This window comes from Dicentrarchus labrax, unplaced genomic scaffold (genome assembly GCF_905237075.1).
Source record: "Dicentrarchus labrax unplaced genomic scaffold, dlabrax2021, whole genome shotgun sequence".
In the NCBI taxonomy this organism is placed as follows: Eukaryota; Metazoa; Chordata; class Actinopteri; family Moronidae; genus Dicentrarchus; species Dicentrarchus labrax.
Genome location: NW_026136705.1, coordinates 18971523 through 18994042, shown reverse-complemented (window position 1 = coordinate 18994042; position 22520 = coordinate 18971523). Strand labels below are relative to the sequence as shown.

General features: G+C 42.0%; 1 protein-coding gene across 23 annotated transcripts in view; it reads left to right on the top strand.

Moving 5' to 3' along the window:
* Nucleotides 1-5046: 5046 nt before the first annotated feature.
* Nucleotides 5047-22520, top strand: part of nbeaa (neurobeachin a) — an 87694-nt gene continuing 70220 nt past the window's right edge. For all 23 annotated transcript variants that reach the window (XM_051400702.1, XM_051400692.1, XM_051400703.1 and 20 more), the window contains exon 1: nt 5047-5615. In XM_051400702.1, coding sequence (XP_051256662.1) covers nt 5301-5615 — 315 coding nt within the window. In that variant the 5' untranslated portion in view covers nt 5047-5300. The remainder of the gene's footprint in view (nt 5616-22520) is intronic.

Here is a 22520-nt window from a genome sequence, read left to right as displayed (position 1 = left end):
ACATACCCCCATAGTGTCCTGACAGGAGGTCTTATGAGGCCATGAATGAAAACACTTGTGTGGGGGCATTAACTCTGTCCCCTTCATTTAATAATTTATCTTTGAATAGAGAACACATTTACGTTGTTTAGTACGCTTTATTCCACTGAGTCTAAAGCTATATCACACTTTTATATTGAGCAAAATGTCTAAACTCAGTATGCTTTTTACTTTAAGGTTTTACCATCACATACTAAATTCTGGTTGTGATGTGTATTTGGTTATGCACAACAATTCAAGATGACAGATTTGATATCTTTGGAAATCTTGAGGCCTTGAGTAGAATTTTTAATAAAGTTCTGAGGGTTTGAAGGATGCTTGGCCGCATAATAATTGACTCATCAGGGGTTTGAGTGTCCATGGGGTTGAAGAGATTGAGCTGTACTGGATTGTTGTCACGTATACTAACAACAAAAGTGCAGATGCTGCTAACAAGCAGATGTGTTTGGAAATTGTTCACTGGTGTCTGGTGCAGTACACATTTTCAAAGCTGGCCTTGCTAACTCGATAGCCTTGACGGCCACATACTGTACGTAAGCTTTCCCATCAAATTGATGCCTGTTTCATCTCAGCTGGGTTATTCATGGCCACTATCACAGTTCAAGAGCCACACGTCCAAGCCCAGTCAAAGAGCTGAGTCCTTGATCCCAGGTTGTGACCCCTGTCAAAGAACTGGATCCTTCATCCCTGGTGACAGCTTTCCAGACCAAAGAGAGTGTTACCACAAACCAATGTCTCTCCATTTGGAGGTTGAAAATAAGGAACTGAGATGTAACTTACACAGAAGAATATGTTTAAAAATATTTGCTATTGGAACATTTTGTTCTTCATCTCCAAAATAGCAATTCTTCCTTGACTCAGACAAAAGAGGCTTCTTTAAACTTCCATCACTGCATACTTCTGAGTCCAGAGGGATTTTAAAAGGGATTCATAAGAGAAAAGATGGTCTAATCTCCTTAACCCATGGAGGAGAGTGTAATCCTTAGAATACGACAATGACCAATATTGAGGTTATGAGATTTCAGCAGGATGACATTTTTCCTTCAGCTCTTTCCTTCAGACTGATCAACAGGCCCGCTTCATCTTTATCTTAACAACTTTAATAAGCTACTTTGTGGTGTCCTTTGAGGATTGTCTTCTGCAATTCCACCAGTATTAGAGCCACTGAGTGAATGCAACAGGGAATATGACCTGCTTGTTCAAAGTATTTGGTCCCCAGATTTCAGAGGATCTAAGTGAAAGAGCCATTTAGAAAATCTTGTGTAGTGTGCTCAGAGTTGGGTTAGGTCTTTTAGTCTATTACTGAGTCTCATTTTCAACTAACAAGTGAAAAAAAAAAAGCAGTAGGGTGAGTTTTACACGTTTTTAAGTTATCTTCAAATAGTTTTCAAGAATGTCATTTTCTTGATTTCTGCCCAATTAATTTCTTTATTCTGCCTTACTTTAATAGACGGATATGTCAAAAAAAAAAAAAAAAAAAATGCTTGGAATAACTTTTTAAGATGGATGATTTTGTACACAGCGAGGGAAACAATACAAAAAATAAGAAATTAGTATAAATTATCACCTTGTTGAGAACCATCATAGCAATATGATAACCACAATATGTCTGCACAGCTGTCTTTGTTTGAAAAACAATTATAAACAGAGAAAAATGATTCAGAAACGGACATAGTTAATGACTGAAAAAAAATCATTGATCAATTGGATGTAAAGAGACAGCAAGCTGCTGTGTTGTGCTCTGTCTCCCATCTATAGCGTTCTCTCTTACACACACACACACACACACACCACATAGAACTGGACAGACACACAGGAGTGTATGTGGATGCACACTCACACACACACCATCTTGATGATGACTCACTCCGTCTGTGAAAACAGGAAGTTATTACCTGTATTTTTATCACTGTCTGAGGTCAGCTCTTTATACATAAATGTCTACTTTTCAGTTATACCTAATAGCCGATTGGGAAGCAGAATAGGACAAATCTAAAAACCTCACAAATCTTTATTCTGCTATTTTGTGTGGCGCCATTATGGTCAAGGCCTTTACTGCTTTATCACCATTTTAAATGATAACAGCTCACAGTAGATAATTGTCAAACCAAATCTAACCACAGCCACTACATAGAGAATAAATGCCAAGAAAACAAACAAAGATTTTTTCCAATATGCTCTGATCAAACCCTTTCTGACAGACGTCACCTCTGCTGCTCTCTCTGTCTGCCTGATCCTCACTGAGTCCCCATCCCCTCTGAAGCTCCAGCACTCTGATCATCAGCCCACACAAGACACTGGCACTACCTCCACACATCTCTACAAAGGTACACTGGAAACAGAGGTAAATGACTGCCTGCCCGCAAGTACTGCATTTCTACTGTAGGTGAGGAAGGGGAATGAGAGAGATGAGGTGGAGGACAGATGAGAGAGAGAGAGAGAAGGAGAACAATGTCAGTGCTTTTTTTTACCCAATCACCAACCAGATCCCGGTTAAGACCTCTCTTTCTGCTAAAGGAGTCTTTTGTGGAATCATGACAAAGCTGCAGAAGCAAGCCTTTGTCTGAAAACAAAGAGGAGTGTGTTTGTGCGCGAGAGAGAGCCTGCTATTGTGGTTGTGTGTGTGAGAGTGTGTGCGTGCGTGCGTGCGTGCGTGAGTGCGTGTGAACCCAAGTGTGTGCACATCCAAGAGCAAGATAGCATGTGTTAGTTTGAGAAATTACTTCTCTGAGTGAGGGAAGTGTGTAACAGATGCAGGCGTTGTGTGTGAGTGTACATTTGAGTGTGTGTGTGTGTGTGTGTGTGTGTGTGTGTGTGTGTGTGTGTGTGATTGTCTCTTTCATTTCCTTTGTGCTGAAGATTGGGTTGAGGGAAAAAAAAGATGGCCTCTGCTCATCTGTAAAACTCTCTAATGATCTCAAGTGCGTACATGCATGTGCGCTAAATGTGAAACACACACGCACGCACATTCAGCCAGACAATGTTACTCGCATGTCACCCACACCCCATCCCTTCTGTCAACGGTCAGCATCTCAAAGAAAAAGAGCAGCGAGACATTGGAGAGATTGCCATCACTGCCTATATAAAAATACGCTCACATGGACACACACACAAGAACAGACATGCACAGACAGAGTGACGAATCAGCCTCTATAGCCACCTTGCTAATGGAAATCCTACCCAACAGATGTGCCCTGTTGGAAGAACACATGGAGTGTGAAACAGGCCTATGTATGCATACAGGTAGTGAACCAGTAGCCACCAGAGGATACTGTAGGTGTGTGTGTGTGTGTGTGTGAGAGAGAGAGAGAGAGAGAGAGAGAGAGAGACTGGCTGAACTTGTGAGTGCCCAATGAGACTCAAATGAGATCATGGCATTAAAAACATTTGAAAGAAAAAACATAATTAAGCATGCACAGCATTGTAGCATCATCTAGACTGATTTCATGGAAGCTACTTGCAACCATAGATCGTTAATTGTACAACCAGTGGTGGACCAAGTATTGAGGTCCTTTGCTGTATCCAAAACCTTACTTTTACGTACTTGTTAAAGTATGTATGGAATGTTCTTTAAGTATAAAAGTACTCATTCTGAAAAAAAAAAATGGTGTTATACTATTATAAATTATGTTTTTGGATTAATATTACTGTAGTACTATAGTGCTGTAGTTATTTAAGGTGAAGCTCATTTTCACAGCTTTATGTTGGTAGTTTAATTTACAGCCATGCATCATATTATATATAACATCAGTATATGTTTGTTTGTAGTGTGGCTGTTCTGTGAGAACCACGTATCTCCAAAAAGCCAACTTTTCATGAACAGCCCTGTTTTCAGCTTTGTGACAATGCATTTTCCAGCTATTCCAAGAGGGTTTTTAAATAGTTTATGTACCTTAAGAAGTAGGAGAACTTTCTGAACCCATTAAGGATCAGTGAATACTTTATCACAGACGTTCAAATTCAGAAATCACCAAATTTGGAGATGCATGGCTTTCAACGGACAGGAAGGGTATTAAAAATTTAAATTGTAAAGTAACTAGAGCTACCACTGAGATATTGTTGAGTAAAAGTATAAGCTTACATGAAATTGAAATACTAAGTACAAGTACCTCAAATTTATTTATAAAGTACAAGACAAGAGTGAAAGTACTTAATTACATTCCCCCACTGTATTCAACACAATTTGCATACATACATACCGTATGTGCAAGTGTGCTGCTGGCTGTCAGCCTGAGGGTGCGTTTGCCTTTTCCCTGCCATACAAATAAATTCTGCATAATATTAGGGTAATATGTTCTACTTTATGGTCTTTAAGAAATAGAAAAGATGCTTTGTGGAAAAGGTGAGATGAGGAGGATAAAAAAAGGTGAGATGGTGGTGTGTGAAATAAGTGAAAATGATTGCAGGAAAGGTGCAGTGGGGACTTTGGAGAAAGAGGGGAAGTGAGAAAAATCATACAAGAAGAGATGAGTGTCAGGAGAGCAATTGTGTGATGCTTAATGAGGAAACAAAGGCACAGGAGTTAAACAGGGGACAGCAATAAGTGGGACAGATTGATGGCTTCTGAATATATAAACAGCCTCCGTCTGGAGGCCAGACTCTCTAGACCACATGGACTCGTTTTGAATTGCTCCAGAACTGGACCAACGATATTTATTGCTATAGTATTCAGCTCTTCTTCGGTATTTCACATTTACACACCCAAATCCATTCAATATTAAAGACACATGCACACACAATAACAAGTTTTTAAAAAAAACAAAAACCACCCAGTTGTTTAGGTGCTGCTGTGCTCTGTATGAACCCATGCATGGATGGCTCCATGTTATTCTGCTTCAGCACCCTACCAAAAAAGTCCCCAAGTGCGCATGCGTGGCTAGATGCGCGCTGCCGCAGACAGGGGGCGTCAACATGGCGTTCCCTGCTCGACGACCGCACTGACTGCAACCTGCCAATGAGAGAGAGAGACAGAGGGAGACAGAGAGAGAGAGAGAGAGAGAGAGAGAGAGAGAGAGAGAGAGAAAGAAGCGTAGGCTACCATTCTGTCAAACCTTCATCCCTTTTTTTTCCAGCCTTATGAATCCCTTCACATTTTCAGGAGGTTAGGGAGATTTCAGATGATTTTTAAAACCCCGCTCTAACTTGTTTTTTTTTTTCTTTCCTGCGCAGTGGATGGTTTTTGTGCGGCACCAGACGCAGCTTGTAGAGCAGGTGTGAGAGACAGCGGCGACCGCTCCTCTCCTCCCTGTTTCCAAGGGGAAATGTCGAGCGAGAAGCCGGTTTCAGCACCACCGGGCTCTGCTTCTTCGCTCACGGACACAGACCGAGACTCTCATCCGCCGCCGGGCTCCTCCGCGCAGCCACCGCCGCAGCAGCAGCAGGTCGCCGCGGCCGCTGGCTCCAGCGCCACCGGGGAAAGGATGGTGTCTGCAGCCGGCTCTATGGTCCTCCCGGCCGGGGTGATCAACCCCGCTGTCCCGATCAGGAATATCCAGATGAAATTCGCCGTGTTGGTGGGCCTGATCCAGGTCGGGGAGGTTAGCAACAGGGACATCGTGGAGACGGTGCTGAACCTGGTGAGTGGAAGCAGGATCAAGTGTTAGAAAACACAGAAAAAAGCAGCCATAGAGCACAGTAGAATCACAGAGCCCTAACCCGCTATGTTTTATTTACGATGCTTCACTCCCATGGTTGTGTGGCTTTCAGAGGATGATGTCATTTGTTTGTTCGGAGGATGGATGTGGGGGTTTTCTTTTTCTGCGGATAAAAAAAGGAGCACATATGAGGGCTGTATGTTGGGGGAATTAAAAAGAAAAAAAGCCCTGACGCTGTATTATTGTAAAGCCTAGAGGAGCTGAATGAAACATGTGACCCCGCCAAGGCATGGAGGGTATAATCACCAGCCATTGTTGACTAAATGACCCGTTTGCGGTGCAACAAGGAAAAAAAGACGTTTGCAGTCCAACTCTAGTGGATGGAGGGGGAAAGTGTATGCAGGCTATTCTCCTGACCCCGATATGTACCCTGAAGTGATGCATAGGCAGGTTGTAGCTACCAAACGGCGAATGGTCACAATGTTGCGCACAACACCGAGAAAACCCAAACGGAATGAATTCGGTTTTTCCTAAAAAGCCAAATCATGCAAGTGTGCACTGTCTGTCGAGAACTGAAACTAAATTAATCCAAACATGGACAAAGGCCGACTAGCATTATGCTATCCACCGACATATACGTGTGTGTATGAGAATGGCTCAAATTTATGCATAGGCCTATTGTTGGAGGCAGGGCCCTGCATCCCGTGTGCGCAAAGGAGTGATGTATAGGTAGGTGGTGAAGCGGTTAGTGGTTCATATTGCTGTGTGCTTCCAACAGCGATTCTTTTATTTATCAGATATACAGTGCCACCTCCCCTCCCTCCATCTTTACCCCTCCATCGGAGGTTGTGTCGGCGATGCTGGGCCTACCCCTACACATGAGAGGATTTAATCCAGCTGGGGGCTTTTGACATGACTGGTGTTTCCCGTTACGAAACAGATGAGCAAAATGTACAGCAGACGTAGTTCTGGAAGACTAATGCGTTTGGAGGATATAGGACCTGTGTATTGGATGCTGCCAGGCTGTTTTCCCTCCTCCATGCATCAGGCGATGGCGTGTGCTGCATGATATTACATATCTGCCATGAAAAGAGGGGCTCTGATCATTATTCATTTTCTTCTGAGGAAGAAGTAGAATAATGTACACATAATTTATAACCTGATTTCAGTGCAGTGCTTTCTGGAGGTTGACTATTTCAGGGTTTCGTGTAGCCAGTGGCCTATTTACTCACTGGATGCTTGGAGCAGGACAGCCTACAGCTGGGCTAAACCATTTTCCTCTCAGTCAGACTGGTGAGCTGTCCTGATTCAGGTCGCCTCTCATCTTCTAATCGATTATTGGTACTACAGGGAAGAGCAAGGGGGGGTTTTGCTGGCTCACTCCGACCTTGTCTCCTTCCCTTACAACAGCTGCACAGGCTGATAACCATCCATCCATCCTGTTCCACTGCCTCCTCCTTCACTCTGGAGGGGCTGAGAGGAGGGATGCTGCCTGCATAGACTGGCCTGGCAGGGCAACGCCATGCATTTAAAAGCAGGTGGAGAGGAGGAGGAGGAGGAGGAGAAGGGGTTGAGGGAGGGTGGGGGAGGAGAAGAGAAAGAGTGGAGGAGGAGGAGGAGGAGGAGGAGGAGGATGAGGTGGTAGGATGCTGCAGTGGCTATGTGCTCAGAAATCACCAGCTGATGCAGTGGAAGAGGAAAGGACTCTGGATTGGTCCACATCAGATCAGTGAAAGCTCATCAGAGCGTTCAACTGAAATCTACTCTATTCTACATAAATACCTGCATTAAGGCCTTACTCCTTATTTATGAATGTTGGTCTGATGCATTAACACTCAGAGGCCAAACACCCTGACAAATTACAGCAGTATGTGTTAGCCATACAAAGCTTTACTTGCTAAATCCTGAATTGAACAATCAGTTCTGGTTGCGAGGCTGCCAATAGCTAAGCCTGTTAGGGAATTCTGTTGCCCAGCTCCTTAATTAAAAGAGTTGAAACAAAGAGGTGTGGAGGCAGGAACCTCAGCGGTCATGCTGCTGATACAATGAGTCCACTGTGACCCAAAAGCTGATCCATTATTCCAGTCAATGTGGGAGACCACAGCAGCCACATTCTCCGTCCACCGTGGCTGTATTGATCAGCTCCCACTGCGGCTTGGGTGAACAGATGGCTTGTCGGCTGGATCAGATATGCTCCCTGTTCTATACGGCGCGATGCTGGCCCTTTGGCGAGTGATGAACTGTAGTGTCTCTAGAAAGAAAGAGAAGAAAAGGAGCGAGAAGACAATAAAAATCAACCTGGGGCCAGAATGCTGGCTGTACTGATGCTGATACAGTGACAAAACAACAGAGCAGAATCAGTTTATCAGCACTGCTGCCTGTGTAGCTGAGAACATAAGGCTTGTTATTGTTCATAATAATGTAATAATAGTGTTTTTAAATAAAAGTCCACAGTACAGCACTGCACACATATATATAGAAACACGTACACTGTGTGTGTGGGGGCTGCTAGCGGCGAGGTGCTCAGCTATTATCATCAACAAGGCATCACAGTTGTCAAGGCAACACTGCTCTTTGACTGCCTGCCTCCAGACGCTCGACCACCTGGTGTTGCTTTCCACTTCCGGACTTCTGTCACAGTACTCTGCCACAGCATTTATCTCCATCTCTCACGCTCTTTCTTTGTTTGTCTGTCTGTCTGTCTCCTATTATGTGCTGATATTTTTCTGTAATTCTGTAAACAATAACAAGCTAAACAGGGTTGATTAACTGAGAAAGGCGGACAGTAGCACAGACACATTTTAGTGGGAGCATCAGCGAATAAGCATGGTTTTAGGTAGAGTTTGGTCACAAATTAAAGGAAAAAATATCAGGTGTCTTAGGCAATAGGCCATCATGACCAGCTGGATCTGTCCTGGAGGGATGAAAACCATTTTCCCTAAAGATATTCCCTCATTTAGTGTTTTGATGATGGTGGTGGAAAGCATGTTACTCCAAAATCTCCCATAGGCGATCAATTGGGTTGAGATCTGGTGGTTGTCTGCAGTGAGTCTGCCATGGAAGCAATTGCTTTTGTTATGTTTTTTTTTTTTCCTTTTTAATTTGTCACCAGTCTGTACATCAAAGTATACGGACGCTTGTCAAGCCTGGATGTAGTGGTTGCGAGATAAATCTGTGGGGTCATGAGATGATAAATGGGGCAGTAGAGCTCGAAAACACTTATTAAAGGTCCAGTGTAACATTTAGGAAGATCTATTGGTGGAAATGGAATATAAGATTCACAGGAATGTTTTAATTAGTGTACAATCACCTGAAAATAAGAATCGTTGTGTTTTCTATGTAGAGGGTACAGGTCCTCTTCTGCAAGGGCTGCCATGTTGAACTATCATGTTTGTACAGTAGCCCAGAATAGACAAACCAAACACTGTCTCTTAATTGGGCCTTTCAAGGTTTTTGTGTGTTTTGCTACCCCTGTAATTTCTACTTCACGCTTCGAAGGGGAGGGTGAAGTGAGGGAGTTCAATCTGCATCCACTAAATTCTACACAATGGTCCTTTAGAAAGGATTCAGATAAAACAGGGCAACAACTCTTCATTTTGGTCAAGCTTTTCATAACCCATAGAAACATGGCTCAACTGGATTTTTTTTGTGTCGTCATAGGCCAAAAAGGTTGGGGGGGGGGTCTACAGGACGGGATACTTTATGGTGTTATGATGGACCCATTTACTGGTTGGGTCATCCCTTTAGAGGGCAGTGCTTTCTTTTCTGTCTCTGCACTGGTGGTTCTGTGGATTGACAGCTCAAATTCTTCTAGTTAATGGTCATCCACTTCCACCCCATGCTGTGGTTACTTGCTTTGACATATTGTGATGTTGGATATTGGGGGGGGGCAGGTGAGGAGGACTGTTTGTTGACGGAACGAAGAGGGTTGACGTGTGATCTATCTGCCTGAACTGTACTGTCACATCTTTTCTTTATTTGAAATATTGGGAGTTATCTACAGGCAGTACTGTCAGTCTTGCATGCGTATGGCACCAGCTCTGCTTATTTATAGACAGCTTTATCTGGTTGTGATGCTTTTTTTTTTTTCGGGATCAAAACGATGTGTTTGTCTGGCATGGAAAAAGATTGGTGACACTCACTCCGGCTCGCTGTTGGTCTTCCTGCCAGTTCTTCACTTTTCATTCCCTCTTTCACCTTCCTCCTTGGTCGGATGCAGTATCTTCTGGCAGTGTCAATCCCCACCTGAGCCCCTTTAGTGGGTCCCGTTGAGTCTCTGTTAGCAAACGTCTCATTATTCTTGTCCACACACTCCACAATCACCAAGGTCACCTGATACCGAGTCCACAGCCAGCAGAGTCAGCACAACACGCTGAATCTGACACACACACAAACCACCCAAAAAACCCACACGCACACTGTGATGTTGACATTCAGACGCAAAAACAGACACACCATGGCACTTTCATTTGCACATGTGAGGTAGTAACTCATTGATATTACTGTTTTCTGAAGGATATACAACAAAAAAAAAACAACAACAAATGAAGATGAGGAAGGCATAAAAAAAAAAAACCTTTCTATGTTTTGTCACGTGTTTAACACTGCTGACCCTCTGTCTGAACTGCAGTGACACTGGCGTGCTGATTTATGCCGTGCAGATTTCTAAAGCAAGAGGTCAAACAATTTCAAAACATATTATGTGACATCCTACTTTGCCCTGAGGTGGCTTGAAATGCTACAAAATTCAGTTTAATTTAACTGCTTCCCGAGTTTGCCCTGTGGCTGCACACTCAGGGCAGAGGCTAACTATTTCCCTGCAGCACTGTAATCTGCTTGCATGGCGATGCAGGGAATAACAGTGCGTCATCATGTGCTCACACTGTCAAAAACAACAAAAAATCCCTCAGTTGTGTGTGCAGAATGATGGACTTTTGCATGAATACAGTAGATTTTATGGTAAATGAGCAGTTTTCTAACAGTCTTTTTAGGTTTTCAAGCTTAGGTTTAGCAGTTTCTGTGGCTGTAGCACACAATTAAAGATGCTATTTACTGCGTCACTATTTTATTGTCAAGTAAATTGTGGGGGTGGCTTTGTAATATAAACATCGACTAATGAGACCATGGTAAAGATGAGAGGCTCTGTGTCACACCTAGCTCTGCCATCGGTGCTTCTGAAACTAGGACCTCTTCTCTAATAACTGCCATTGTGCAAAGAGGTTGTGCTTGTTTCATCATCATGTGCTTGTGTTGCTTTTCATGCATTTTGATAAACATATCGTTACCATGGGTTTTGTGTTGCAGGGCCTTCCTCCTGGTTTTTGTCCAGTCAGTGTTAGCTCAACGGATTTCATGTGAAATCTGATTCAGTAGCAGAAAGTGTAGAATAGTAGAATAGTTAGAGGGTAGTCGAGGTGGTCATATTTGACCAGTTTGTGTGTACTGCCATTATTGTAGTAAGTTATGACAGTGGGAAGATAGCAATGGGATGACATTGGCTTGGATTGGATTGACAAACAAGTATAGATGCCGATTATTTAACCTGTCGATAAACTAATCTACAGTCGACATTTGCCTCGGGCTAATGCTGCAGCAAGAGAAGAAAAGTGTCTGAAGAAATGCTGAAATTTCAACACAAATGTGTCAAAAGGAGGATGCACATTTTGTTTGTCTTCACCGAGTGCTTGGCCGGCCTCTGCGGGATGATGTTGGGGTCTATTTTGGGAAAGATTAGCTGCCGTAATGCTGCATAGGAGCTTAGTCAGTTAGTGCCTGGGGGCTACAGCCAGTGAGCAACGTTGGCTAACGGTGGCAACTGTGCCTGAGCTGACCCGAGGAGCACAAAAACAATTCTAAATGTTATTATATGGGGTGACCTACCACTTCAACTACATAAACACACTCCATGCCTGTTTCTCTCTCTCTCTCCCACATACACACACGTATACACACGCATGCATACATGCTGTTGAAGAGGTGGAGGATAGAGGGTGTGGCTTCCACTGCAAGGTCAGGAATGACTTTGCCATCTATCACACAGCTGTGTTGTCTTGACCCCTGCGTGAGCCGTAGAGAGCATGAGAGAGAGTTGGAAAAAGATGATGCGGGGAGGATGCTCATCTTTATTGGAAAGAGTGATAGAAGGGAGGAAGGTGGTAAACTGAAGGGAGAGAATTGATGAGGAGGATTTGGAGAGTTTCGGAGGAGAAAACTGAAAAAGTCTGTGATTGTCCTTCAGGTGCTCATAACATAGGTCCAGCTGTATGGCGTTCTGTGGGGGTCTGATGAGTTCCAGCCCCCCTGTGGAGCCTCATCACGCCATGCGTATCACTGCTCTCCCGTCTCCTCTGTTCCTGGTGATAGAGGAGTGACATACAGCAGGAGTGCCAAGGACCTGAGCAAATGGGAGCGCTTGCACACTTTTTGTATATAGCGCAGAGCCTGTTAAGAGATTCCTTGACATTTTGAGTTTTAATTGGCCATTTTTCATCATCAGTCTCTTGTCACATTGTGGGATTAGCCTCTACTGGCTTGTTAGCATGGTTAGCGTCCCTCTGTGAAAGCGAGGGCCGCAGTTGTAGCTTCCACGCTCCGAGGCATGCCGGACAAATCTGAAAACCATTTCCACTTCCATAGATATCTGGGGAAAGAAAAAAATAACCCATTAAAAGTCTAAATGTTAAGTCGCCCCTTAAACGACAAACCTTGTCGCTCCCAAATCCTCTTACAAGAAAGCTTCTCCATGATGATCTGCTTCAGAGCCAAATGAATCGTTTTAAGGTGTGATGCTGATTCTTTCTGGTTTCATTATAATTTCCTTTTCATACTTTTGGCTTAAATTATAACACGGTTTGTGTCTGATTCTTACCGGTCTGATTTGTACGTGTGTGGAAGTATGAGGTGTTAGGAAATCGAGGCTAAAGCGTTCGCCTCTCCGTGTCTTAGAGCACCTCAATCCCGCTCTACTTCTCTAAATTCCTCCTCATCCTTCGTGGGCTGTTATTTCCAGATGCTGGGATTTTTCCTGGGGATAAGCCGTGTCAGATTTGGGGTGAGGACACCTTCTGGGAATGGGGAGGAAAAAAAGTCCCATCCTTGCTTAACGACACCTTTTGTTACTTCACCATCGCTTTCTATATCTCTCCATTCTTTATCTCCTCTAAGCACATCCATCTCCCTAACCCTCCGGTGTAATCTTGTCCCTCGCTCCCTGACTCCCTGGTTGGGTGAAGCGGCTGGTGGATGAATGTGGATGATCCCTATTGTGAGGAGGTAATGGAGCTGTCTGCAGTGCAATTCCTCTCTGGTTTCTTGTCTCCACTCACTGTCTCCTTCCACTCATCTTTGCCACATTTCGAGCTAAGAAAGGCCGGAGGGAGACTATTTGCTGTTAACCATATATTTGCCATCTCTTCTTACCTACTGTGGCTCTGTTGTGTGAATGTAGAGTTGAAGAGCACTTAGAACTGGGCCAATTGAGAAAAACAGATGCTGTGTATAGGGAGTGGAGATGAGTAGGGAATACTAATTTATAAGTATTTTATGTCCACGATTCTTGCTTATTTGTCATTTGTGAAGAAAGTGACAGGAATTAATTGTACAACTTAGCAGTAAAGTCGCTGCTGTATAAATATACTTTATTGTATTGTTATTACTTTGACAGGGTCCTTTCCAATAGTGCTGTAACAATTCAGTTTGCATTGACACAGAAATTGTCATCAGATGTCAGAAATCTGTTATAAATAAATTATATGGATCTGCTACAAGAGATTTTATGAATTAAACATGAATTTCACATGCAAAGTGTCTACTCATTGCCAACTACTGAACTATAAATTGAATCACTGTTAAATACCTGGATACCTCTAGATATGTTTGAGCTAGATCTAGCCTTCTCTCGTCCTCTGGGGGTCTGATCAGAATACATTTCAACTAATAGAAAGTGAAGAAAAACGTGGGGTTCGAGTTTTCGATCATGCTGCAGTTGAACCAGCATCCCTGTCATAAAAAAATAATATTAATGGGGAAACATTGTATATGACCTGCAAGTGATTCTCACCTGGACCTTTGTAATATTAATGTTTTTGTCCTATTTCTCCAGGGTTATTTTTTCAGAAATGAATGATGAAACATTCCTAGATTGTCATTTGAATCAAAAATAAAAATAAAAAAATAAAAAATATTGAGCTCTATCAATAATTTACGATGCAAAAAGAAATAAAACGAGAATGTTAGAGCCCAAAATAATTATTTTCACTCAATGCATAACTAAAACTATACATTGTTATCAAAGCATCATTTGATTAATTTTCTGTTATTTTACAGGCCATAATAAATTATTCATTTCTCCACTCATATTCATATAAAGGGCTACAGGAAGCGTTATGAATTATTCTCTTTTTTTTTCTTTCTCTATGCTCTTTGTTTCCACACTATTGTGTCTGACTGGTTCATGCTATTGTGTCTGGCTCTTTTGTGTGTTTTTTTTTTTCTTGTAAAATGTGTGTGTGTGTGTGTGTGTGTGTGTGTGTGTGTGTGTGTGTGTGAGATTCGGGGGAAGGGGGAGTTTGTGGGTGTCATTTCTATGGAGTCTTCATATGGCACATTTGGATCAAATACACTGTTGAAACATGGTTTTGTTGCTATGAGTGCATCTGCTTGCGTGTATGTGTGTGTGTTTGTGTGTGTGTGTGTGTGTGTGTGTGTGTGTGTGTGTTTCATTCTGGCACCCCTACAATGCACTAATCTTCACATTATAACAAGCTGCTTTGTTTGAATTACCTGGTGTTTGTGTGCTGGTGAGTGTGTGCCCCCAACATCCTAGAGAGTTGATAAATGAGTGTTCTTACAAACCCTTTGCTTTAGTGTCTTACACCTTCATCTGCACATTTTCTCTGGCAGCACATACATACACACCAGCACACACATACACACAAAAAAAATACACACACGGCTCCCTTCCTTCTTGTAGCCCACATCATTGCCTGGCAGGGTTGATTTTATATTCATGCTGGCCTACTTCGCCTCTCTCCCTTGGCTCCTCTCTCTCTCTCTCTCTCTCTCTCTCTCTCTCTCTCTCTCTCTCTCTCTCTCTCTCTCTCTCTCTCTCTCTCTCTCTCTCTCTCTCTCTCTCTCAGACACACACACACACACACAAACCCATCTGCTTTACAGTGAAGTATAACTAACTGTGTAGCTATTCATCATGCTGTGTACTGCAGTGGTCGAAGGTTGATTATAGCTAACTGTGTAGTGTTTGTATGAGAGTACCTTCAGTATTCAAGACCTGCTCCTAATGTTATTTTATACCTTGACATCTAGCATCTCCCTGCTATACCCATACACCCCCTGCAGCATGAAAAACACTGTCAGAAGTTGTAGCAAGTCATTTAACACCACATTAGACTGGTTAGTAGATCTAAACTCGCAACAAACCAAAACCAAAGATTTTCTAATTAAGTTTCTTATTACGTCCATCTGTATTCTGCACTGTTAACAGTGTATCAGGACAGCATGTTCTCCCCATGAAGTACACTTTAACTAGTGAATGCTGATGAGAGCTACAATCCCTAAAGGATTTCATCCAATAAATCCAGTTCAGTAATGACAGCGAGCTGTAGATGAAGGGGAGGGTTAAACAAGGATTTTGCTTTCAGACAGGGATTTTTCATAAGACGGCACAGCTTGATAAGAGAAAGGCCTTGGTAATATTTTGTACACTCCGAAGAGAACTAGTTAAACAGACCAGACAGCGGCACAATATGGTCCTTTTTATTGTGTTCCCTTTCCGTGCATGTGATACTGCCGGACTAGCACTGCAGCAGCATTGGTTTTAGCATACACAATAAAGTCAGGTCTGTGTGCTCTGGTCCATGTCAGCAAGGGAAATAAGAACAGTAGCCTAATCTACTGAGACTTTATTCAACAATAACAATCTGTATTCAGGCTGACATTCAGAAGTGTCGACCACTAAAAGTAAAGCGTTTTGTGCTTCTGTTTGGTGCCATGTTAATTCTCGCATAGTCTACTGCTAGTGTTTGTACATTCTTACACATCTATTTTAAAATCCAAAGCGACTGCTGATTGGCACGTTAGAACTATTTATAGGAAAGGCAGGGAAAACAAACGTGTACACAAGTTGCTACGCCTTTTATCGCTTGCTATGTAAAGAAAAATGTCACCAAAACAGTGTTAGAGAAACACTCCAAATCCTCCACAGCATGCAGAGCAATACTAGTAGCAGCCAGTTAATTGCACCATGCAAAGTTAGAAAGCTGCACTGTTTAAATATCAACAAGGCTAAGAGTCGAGAGCCATACTAGCCGCTTCGTGAGGCAGGGGTCAATCCTTTGTTCTCAGCGTTGGTTCTAGGGTTAGGCTTATGGGTTAGGGACATTAGGACCCTTGAAATCATATACAATCCATGTTCACCCTCTTACTTTAGAGTGTCAAAATTGTGACATTTATAAGGGTCTCAACTACAACATTAAGTGTGGTTGAGGCCGGTGGGAATATCATTAGTTCTGCAGGTATTTGGTCATTAAGCAAAATAATGGACAAATTGGCGAATTTTGTGGGCACCATGGAGATCTGTATCAAATTGCATGGCTATCCATCAGATAGTTAAGATATTTCAGTCTGGCACAAACAGATCAATAGACTGACACTGCAGTCTCTAGAGCCACGCCTTTAGTTTCAAAAACAGCAGTTTTATACTAACCTTGAATATATTAACCAAACCTTGAAATTTGCCCATGATAGATGGTGATAGACAGATGGTTTATCCAATCAACTGTGGTTTTTTTTTAAGTGCCAGTCCTTTCTACAAACAGTATTTTCATTTCCTTGTTTTTACCTGGAATTTCGAAAAGATAAGAAAGCAATTTATTACATTACATAAGCTTTTTCATGCAAACACATGTTTTGAGTTTTATGTTTGAATGATTAGGAGGGGGATTAATGAATAACGAAATAACAGGCTTATGTCAGAATTCACAAACGTTGTAGGTGATTTTGTGCGAAATAAAAGCGGATATTGATGTACCAGTGTGGCAGGTTTTTCCTCACCCCTCCTGTGACGTCCTTTCACACTAACAAATGCTGGTAGACGGAGGTGGAGGAAGAGGTTTTGCAGCCAACACCTGGCAGTGGTGACTCACTTTGTCACCCTCTCGCTCCTTCCATCCCCCTACTCCCGTCCCCTCCCTTCCTTGACCCTCACCCTGGCCCCCGCTTGAGCTCTGGCTCCAGGAAAAAGGATTAGGTTGGAATACAGAATTTAAATGCAGAGAAGCACATTGTAATACGTAATTAAGCTAATGTATGGATCCAAAGGGATCTTTCTTAGAGTCTGTGTTGGTTTGTGTTACCACAGGGGTCACATATGGACATTTTTGTTAATTCTCAGTTACACAATGAACTCAATCAGTGTTTGACTAATTTGCCATTGCTAGTATGGATCATGCAGTTATTATTATTATTATTATTATTATTATTATATTTTTTTTATTTTTATCTTTATACCAGCTTCAGACATTATTGTGTTGCTTGCCTAAGGGACTGGATTTGCACTGTAGTTTTTTTTCTATTCCAAACTTAATACTTATGATATATGATCTGTCTGTATTTGTTTTTCAGAATTGACTCACTCGCCTCATCCCCAGAGTTATTTCTCCTTCTGATATTATTTTAGACTTTGCAAAAGCACTTGAAAGTTTTTTTTTTTATCTTGCAATCCTTTTGAAACCAAATGTTTATTTTCTTTTCCAAGTGTTTGGCCTTCATGAGTGTGAGCTCTCAAGGCTGTGAACACATGCTGGCAATCGGCTGTGATATTTGAGAATGGATTGTGTGTTGATTTGACCTTTTGATAGGAAATTGTTTTTTTGTGAGTGAATTTGACATTTGACATTGTCATCTGGGCAGTCTGAGAAAGTATCTTGATAACATTCTGTACTTAAGTCAACATTGTAGTCCTTTTTGTTATTTGATTTTAATTCAATGGAGTTAGTCTACTATGTTGGTCACTAGCTCTGTTAGCTAATGAAAATGAAACAGCTTGTGATCAGTATTCTCCATTTAAATCACCTATCTACCTTATGAATGATAGATATTCGTTGCAGATGTCAAGCACTTAAAACTGAACTCAGTCATCATTCAGTGTCATACTTTGTTGCAGTTGCAACTAAGTTTTAAAGTCTTACTTAGCTTACTCATATCTATTAGTTATCTATTAGTTATCCATTAGTATCCATGAAAATATCCTCCAGTATAATGGCACTGTTTGTAAATTATTCTATCGTAATGGAAGCTATGAGATAAAGTATTAATGTAGTAGATCCCCCAAGGACCAAGCAAATAAGGCAAACTTCCCAGTGTAAAAACAGAAGGAGCTGATGTGAGAAATATGGTTTATGGAAAAATTTAGGATTGGTCAAAATATGCAAAAGATTTGAATAGCCACAAATACGAACATCAAATGGTTCCCTTTCAAGGTTTTTACTTCCAAAGCTCAAGCTTCTGACAACTGCTGTGTCTGCTGTACTTCAAACAACATGAGCTTCAAACAGCGATAGTCTTCACCACTGTCCAGTGTGGTGGACAAGTCTGAAGTAAAGCTGATGCACTGACAGGCCTGTAGCGCAGAAACACCTTGACAGAGAAGCAGCTGAAGTTGGTGCTGATTCTTTGGACCAAATGTTTTATTCCATTTTTTCTCCCTGAGTGTTTAAAATAATAATATGTTCAGGGACACGTTTAGAGTTATGGGTTTCACTGTGTTTCCTCTGCTCAGAATTACATTATCTACATATATCCTTTATTTTCTAAGTTAAAGATTGATCGGGTTGTCTAACTTGACTTATGATTATCTTGTGTGTACAGTGTGCGTGCACTGTGTGTGGTCTTTTTGCACAACAACATACAGTACATCATGCTCCACTAACCCTTCAAACCCAACTCTGTGTGTGTGTGTGTGTGTGTGTGTGTGTGTGTGTGTGTGTGTGTGTGTGTGTGTGTGTGTGCACGTCTTTGTGCGTGTGCATGTGTGTGTGTCATTCCCTGGCCCTGTCTTATGATGATGGATTACTGAGACTCATTGGAGCTCTCTTATCCTCCATCAACTGTGGCTCAATGGAACAGTACTCTCCATTGTTTCAGTGGATGGTGAACACGTGCATAATTGTGTGTGTGTGTGTGTGTGTGTGTGTGTGTGTGTGTGTGTGTGTGTGTGTGTGTGTGTGTGTGTGTGAGTGTGAGTGTGAGAGAGTACTTCCACATATGCATGCACACATCTGCTGCAGCACATACACTCAACCGAACCAAACAAACAGATTAGTGATCCTGAATTGCCACCAGTCAGGTCTGCAGGGCTTATCTGCTGACCTTTCAACTTAGCATCAGCTAGTCTACACCTGCCTCATCTCACTGGCAGACAGACACACACTCAGATGCATTCATTGAAAGGGCACCTGTGATTCATGAACAAATATGAAACATTTGAATTTCCATCCCGAAGACCACATTTTGACCCATTAGCCAACACTTGATACACCAGACCGTTAATATAACGTAGTTATATAGCTCAGATCAATCATTCCTTGTAGACGCACAGGAAGAAGAAGGAGTTCATAGTGAGTTGTAACTCCCAGTTACCCTCTCTTGTCTCTACTTTCATCTCTGATAAGCCCAGTGAGATGTAAGCAACATGTAGGATGCCCTGTAGGACTTCACTTCCGGTCAGCTTCTCTGAAATGAGCCCATTTGATTCGAGTCAGGAGCAGAGGCGTGAAGGCCTTGTTAAAGTACCAAATCTCAGCCTTGAGTCCTTCCTTCCGAGGCTCCCGTGGCATAACACACAAGGATGCCCTCGTTACTGCCTGTCTTGAGGAAAAAATGAAAAGACAGGAAAATTGAGTTGCCTCTTGTCCTCAACAAAATCCCATTTTTTCCAAGTAGAAGTGGGCAAAAAAACTCAACCCCCTTCTACACCTCACCATTCAGCTTTTGCCTTCTTTCTGTATGTCTGGTAGAATTCAACAGCATGTCTCATTTGTTTCATGCTGTTCTTTCAATGAAGCCCTCTCAATCACCACCTCTACTTGATGCTATTTTTCTCTCTGCTTCTTAGTTTTTCTCTTCACTCGTTCTCATTCTGCTCTGCCTTGGCACTTAAGATGTTTTTCTTTCTCTTGCGTCTCCTCTCCTCTAGACCTCTTTGTCCCCTTGTGAGAGAAGTTGCCATTGGTCCTTTTCTATTAAATCACACATCTTATGAGTTCTTAACACATGACTCATAACAGTTTCTGGTCTGGTAAGGCCAAGGCATTTCCATGATAGAGGACAGGTGTTTGCTTGCTACCATAGCTTTTAGTATAAGAGGATGGATTTGTGCTCCTCCAGTAATTCAAGCAATGTAACATTAACATTAAGTTATCAGTTTCAAGGTTGAATCAAGAAAGATCACAAAGTCACGATCTGAATGTTGATATCCTTCAAAGCAAGTGGCGATTCTGGAGGTTTTTTTCATATAATATCATTAGAATTGTGAAAATGCTTACCTTTGATTTTCAGCAGAATAACTTTGACTTTCTGCAGCTTCCAGTGTTTCCAGTGTTATCTGATCAACCATTCAATCACTACTGATGCTGAAGAGTCTCATGCTTTGTATGTTTATTCCCATAAGTCCCGTTTATCCCTTCCTATTGTCTTCTTTTCATGGGAAGGATCTAACTAACTCTATGAACTGAAAAACTCAATTGAAAAGGCTATAGCTTGAGTTGGTATTGTGCTCTATAAAGCAGGATGTAAATTTATTCATGAGAAAGTGCAGTGGATTATTATTTTAGCCGGGAGGCATGTTTCTAAGCAATTTTCCAACACTGTTAATCTCAAGCACATACTTTTTTGTCATTAAATTTAAATGCTAAATTGTTTTTTAGTGTGCCAGGAATACAGTATACATAAAATTTAAATTCAAATCTCCGATCCACTCATGGTTAAAAATGACTTTTAATGACAGGAATTTCAAATCCAGCTCAACACCTAAAGCTAATAAATTGTTCATCGGCTCTCAGACTGCCTGTCCTTAAAATTAAATAGAAATCTGTTATGACATTTTTGTTATAATGCCAAACTTTGAACACAATATGCATTAATTCTTGGCTCTAGAGGAGATTATTGTCCATGACTTTCTTTCTGTTCTGATGCTGTTGGTAATTGTGAAAGCTACGTCAATCTATAAACAATGTGTGTAATAAAGTGTGAGAGACTATCACATGTGGTGTTCTGTGAGACAAAAAGGAGGAAAAAATGTTTTATTTGTTGCCCAATAGCATGTGACAAGGCTTATTGCTAGATCCGTTACTAAGCCTCTTGGGCCAATCAGGTGGCAGACATTTTAAACTGCAGTTGGATGAAGTCAGAGTTGTGATCACTTGGCTGCGATTCTCAGTCCCTGTAGTGTGTATGTGGATGCCTGTGTTCCTGACCTGGATTTTAGTTTGGAGAACATCAGCCGTGAACAGTACGGCTGGCTCCTACGCTGTGGTGCCTGCAAACAGTGGAGCTCTCACAGCTTTGGATTTCATGTCACAGTCAGATTTTGCTGTCACATACTTTAAGTCCTTGAAAATATTGATAGTTTTAATACAGCAATTAGTGCAGTTGCAGTTTCAGCTGTTTGTCAATGAATGCTGCAGCTCTAGTGAAGGGTTTGTGCTGTAGCTTCTCTCCGTCAGTGTATCTGTCAGCAGAGAGAGCAGGAGCTGTCCGTTGTGCTGAAAAGAGGCTGCTGTATTTGTCTGTCTGCCCTCTTTTTCTGTCATTTCTCTCTGCTTTCCCAAGCAAACATTCACACCATTACTGTTGCTGCGCATTTCCTTTCTGCCCTGCTTGTGACGTCTGACCTCACTTTCTTACTCCCATCTCCCTTTCCTCTTTTGATATCTTCCTCTTTGCCGGTCCTCTGTTCTACTCTTCTTCTTCTCTGCTCTTTTTAAAGCTCATGTGTCTCCCACTCCAGTAAACAGACTTTTGATTTTTTTTTTTTTTAACAAGCTACTCATATGCTAATGAAATGGCGCCTCATTATTATTGGATTATTTTGGGAAGATTCTCTGTGTATCCATCCCGTTCTCTTGCTCTTCCTCTTTCTCCACTCCTTTCTGTTTGCAGTCATGCTGTCATTCATGTGAGTCGCTGCTGCAGCTGTTGTGAGCATGTATGAGTGTGTTGTTGTGCGAATGACTAAGACCTACAAGACTTTTTTGCAATGAATTGTTTAAAAGGCTGTTGCCCTTTGGACGCTGAGTATGTGTGTGTGTGTGTTTCGGCTGAGTTTGTCAAGTGTGTACAGGCGTTGATGTGCATTTGCCTGCATGTGTGTGTACAGTATGTTTTAAGCTTGCACTTGACAAGCTTTGAGTCAGATGTTGGAGGCGGGAAAAGGCACACTGAACTGGTCTGCAGTGAACTGGAGACTTTCTAAAGGCTTTCATAAAGACAGATCTCAGCAGGTATTACAGTCTTATCTCGCCCTCTCTCACTCCCCTTTTATGCAGCTTTCTCTCTTTGGTTTCTGGCAGCGTTAATAGAAACTGACAAGCCAATACATGGGAACGCTCAATAGCTTCGCTCTTCTTTGATGTATGTGCAGAGACACATTCATGGTTATTTTTGTGGAAAATGTGCCCAGGGTACAGCTCTTGGCACAGAGCACACAAATGTCTGTGTTTTAATCTAATGGAACTGTAAAGTGCACAGTTCTTTGCTAAATTAGAAAGTAGCAGTCGTTTGATTGGAATTCGTCATCTTCCCCGCACAGCAACCTTGATGGGATCACACTAACTGATTGGAAACAAGTCTTTTTTGCCCCTCGGACCACAATGT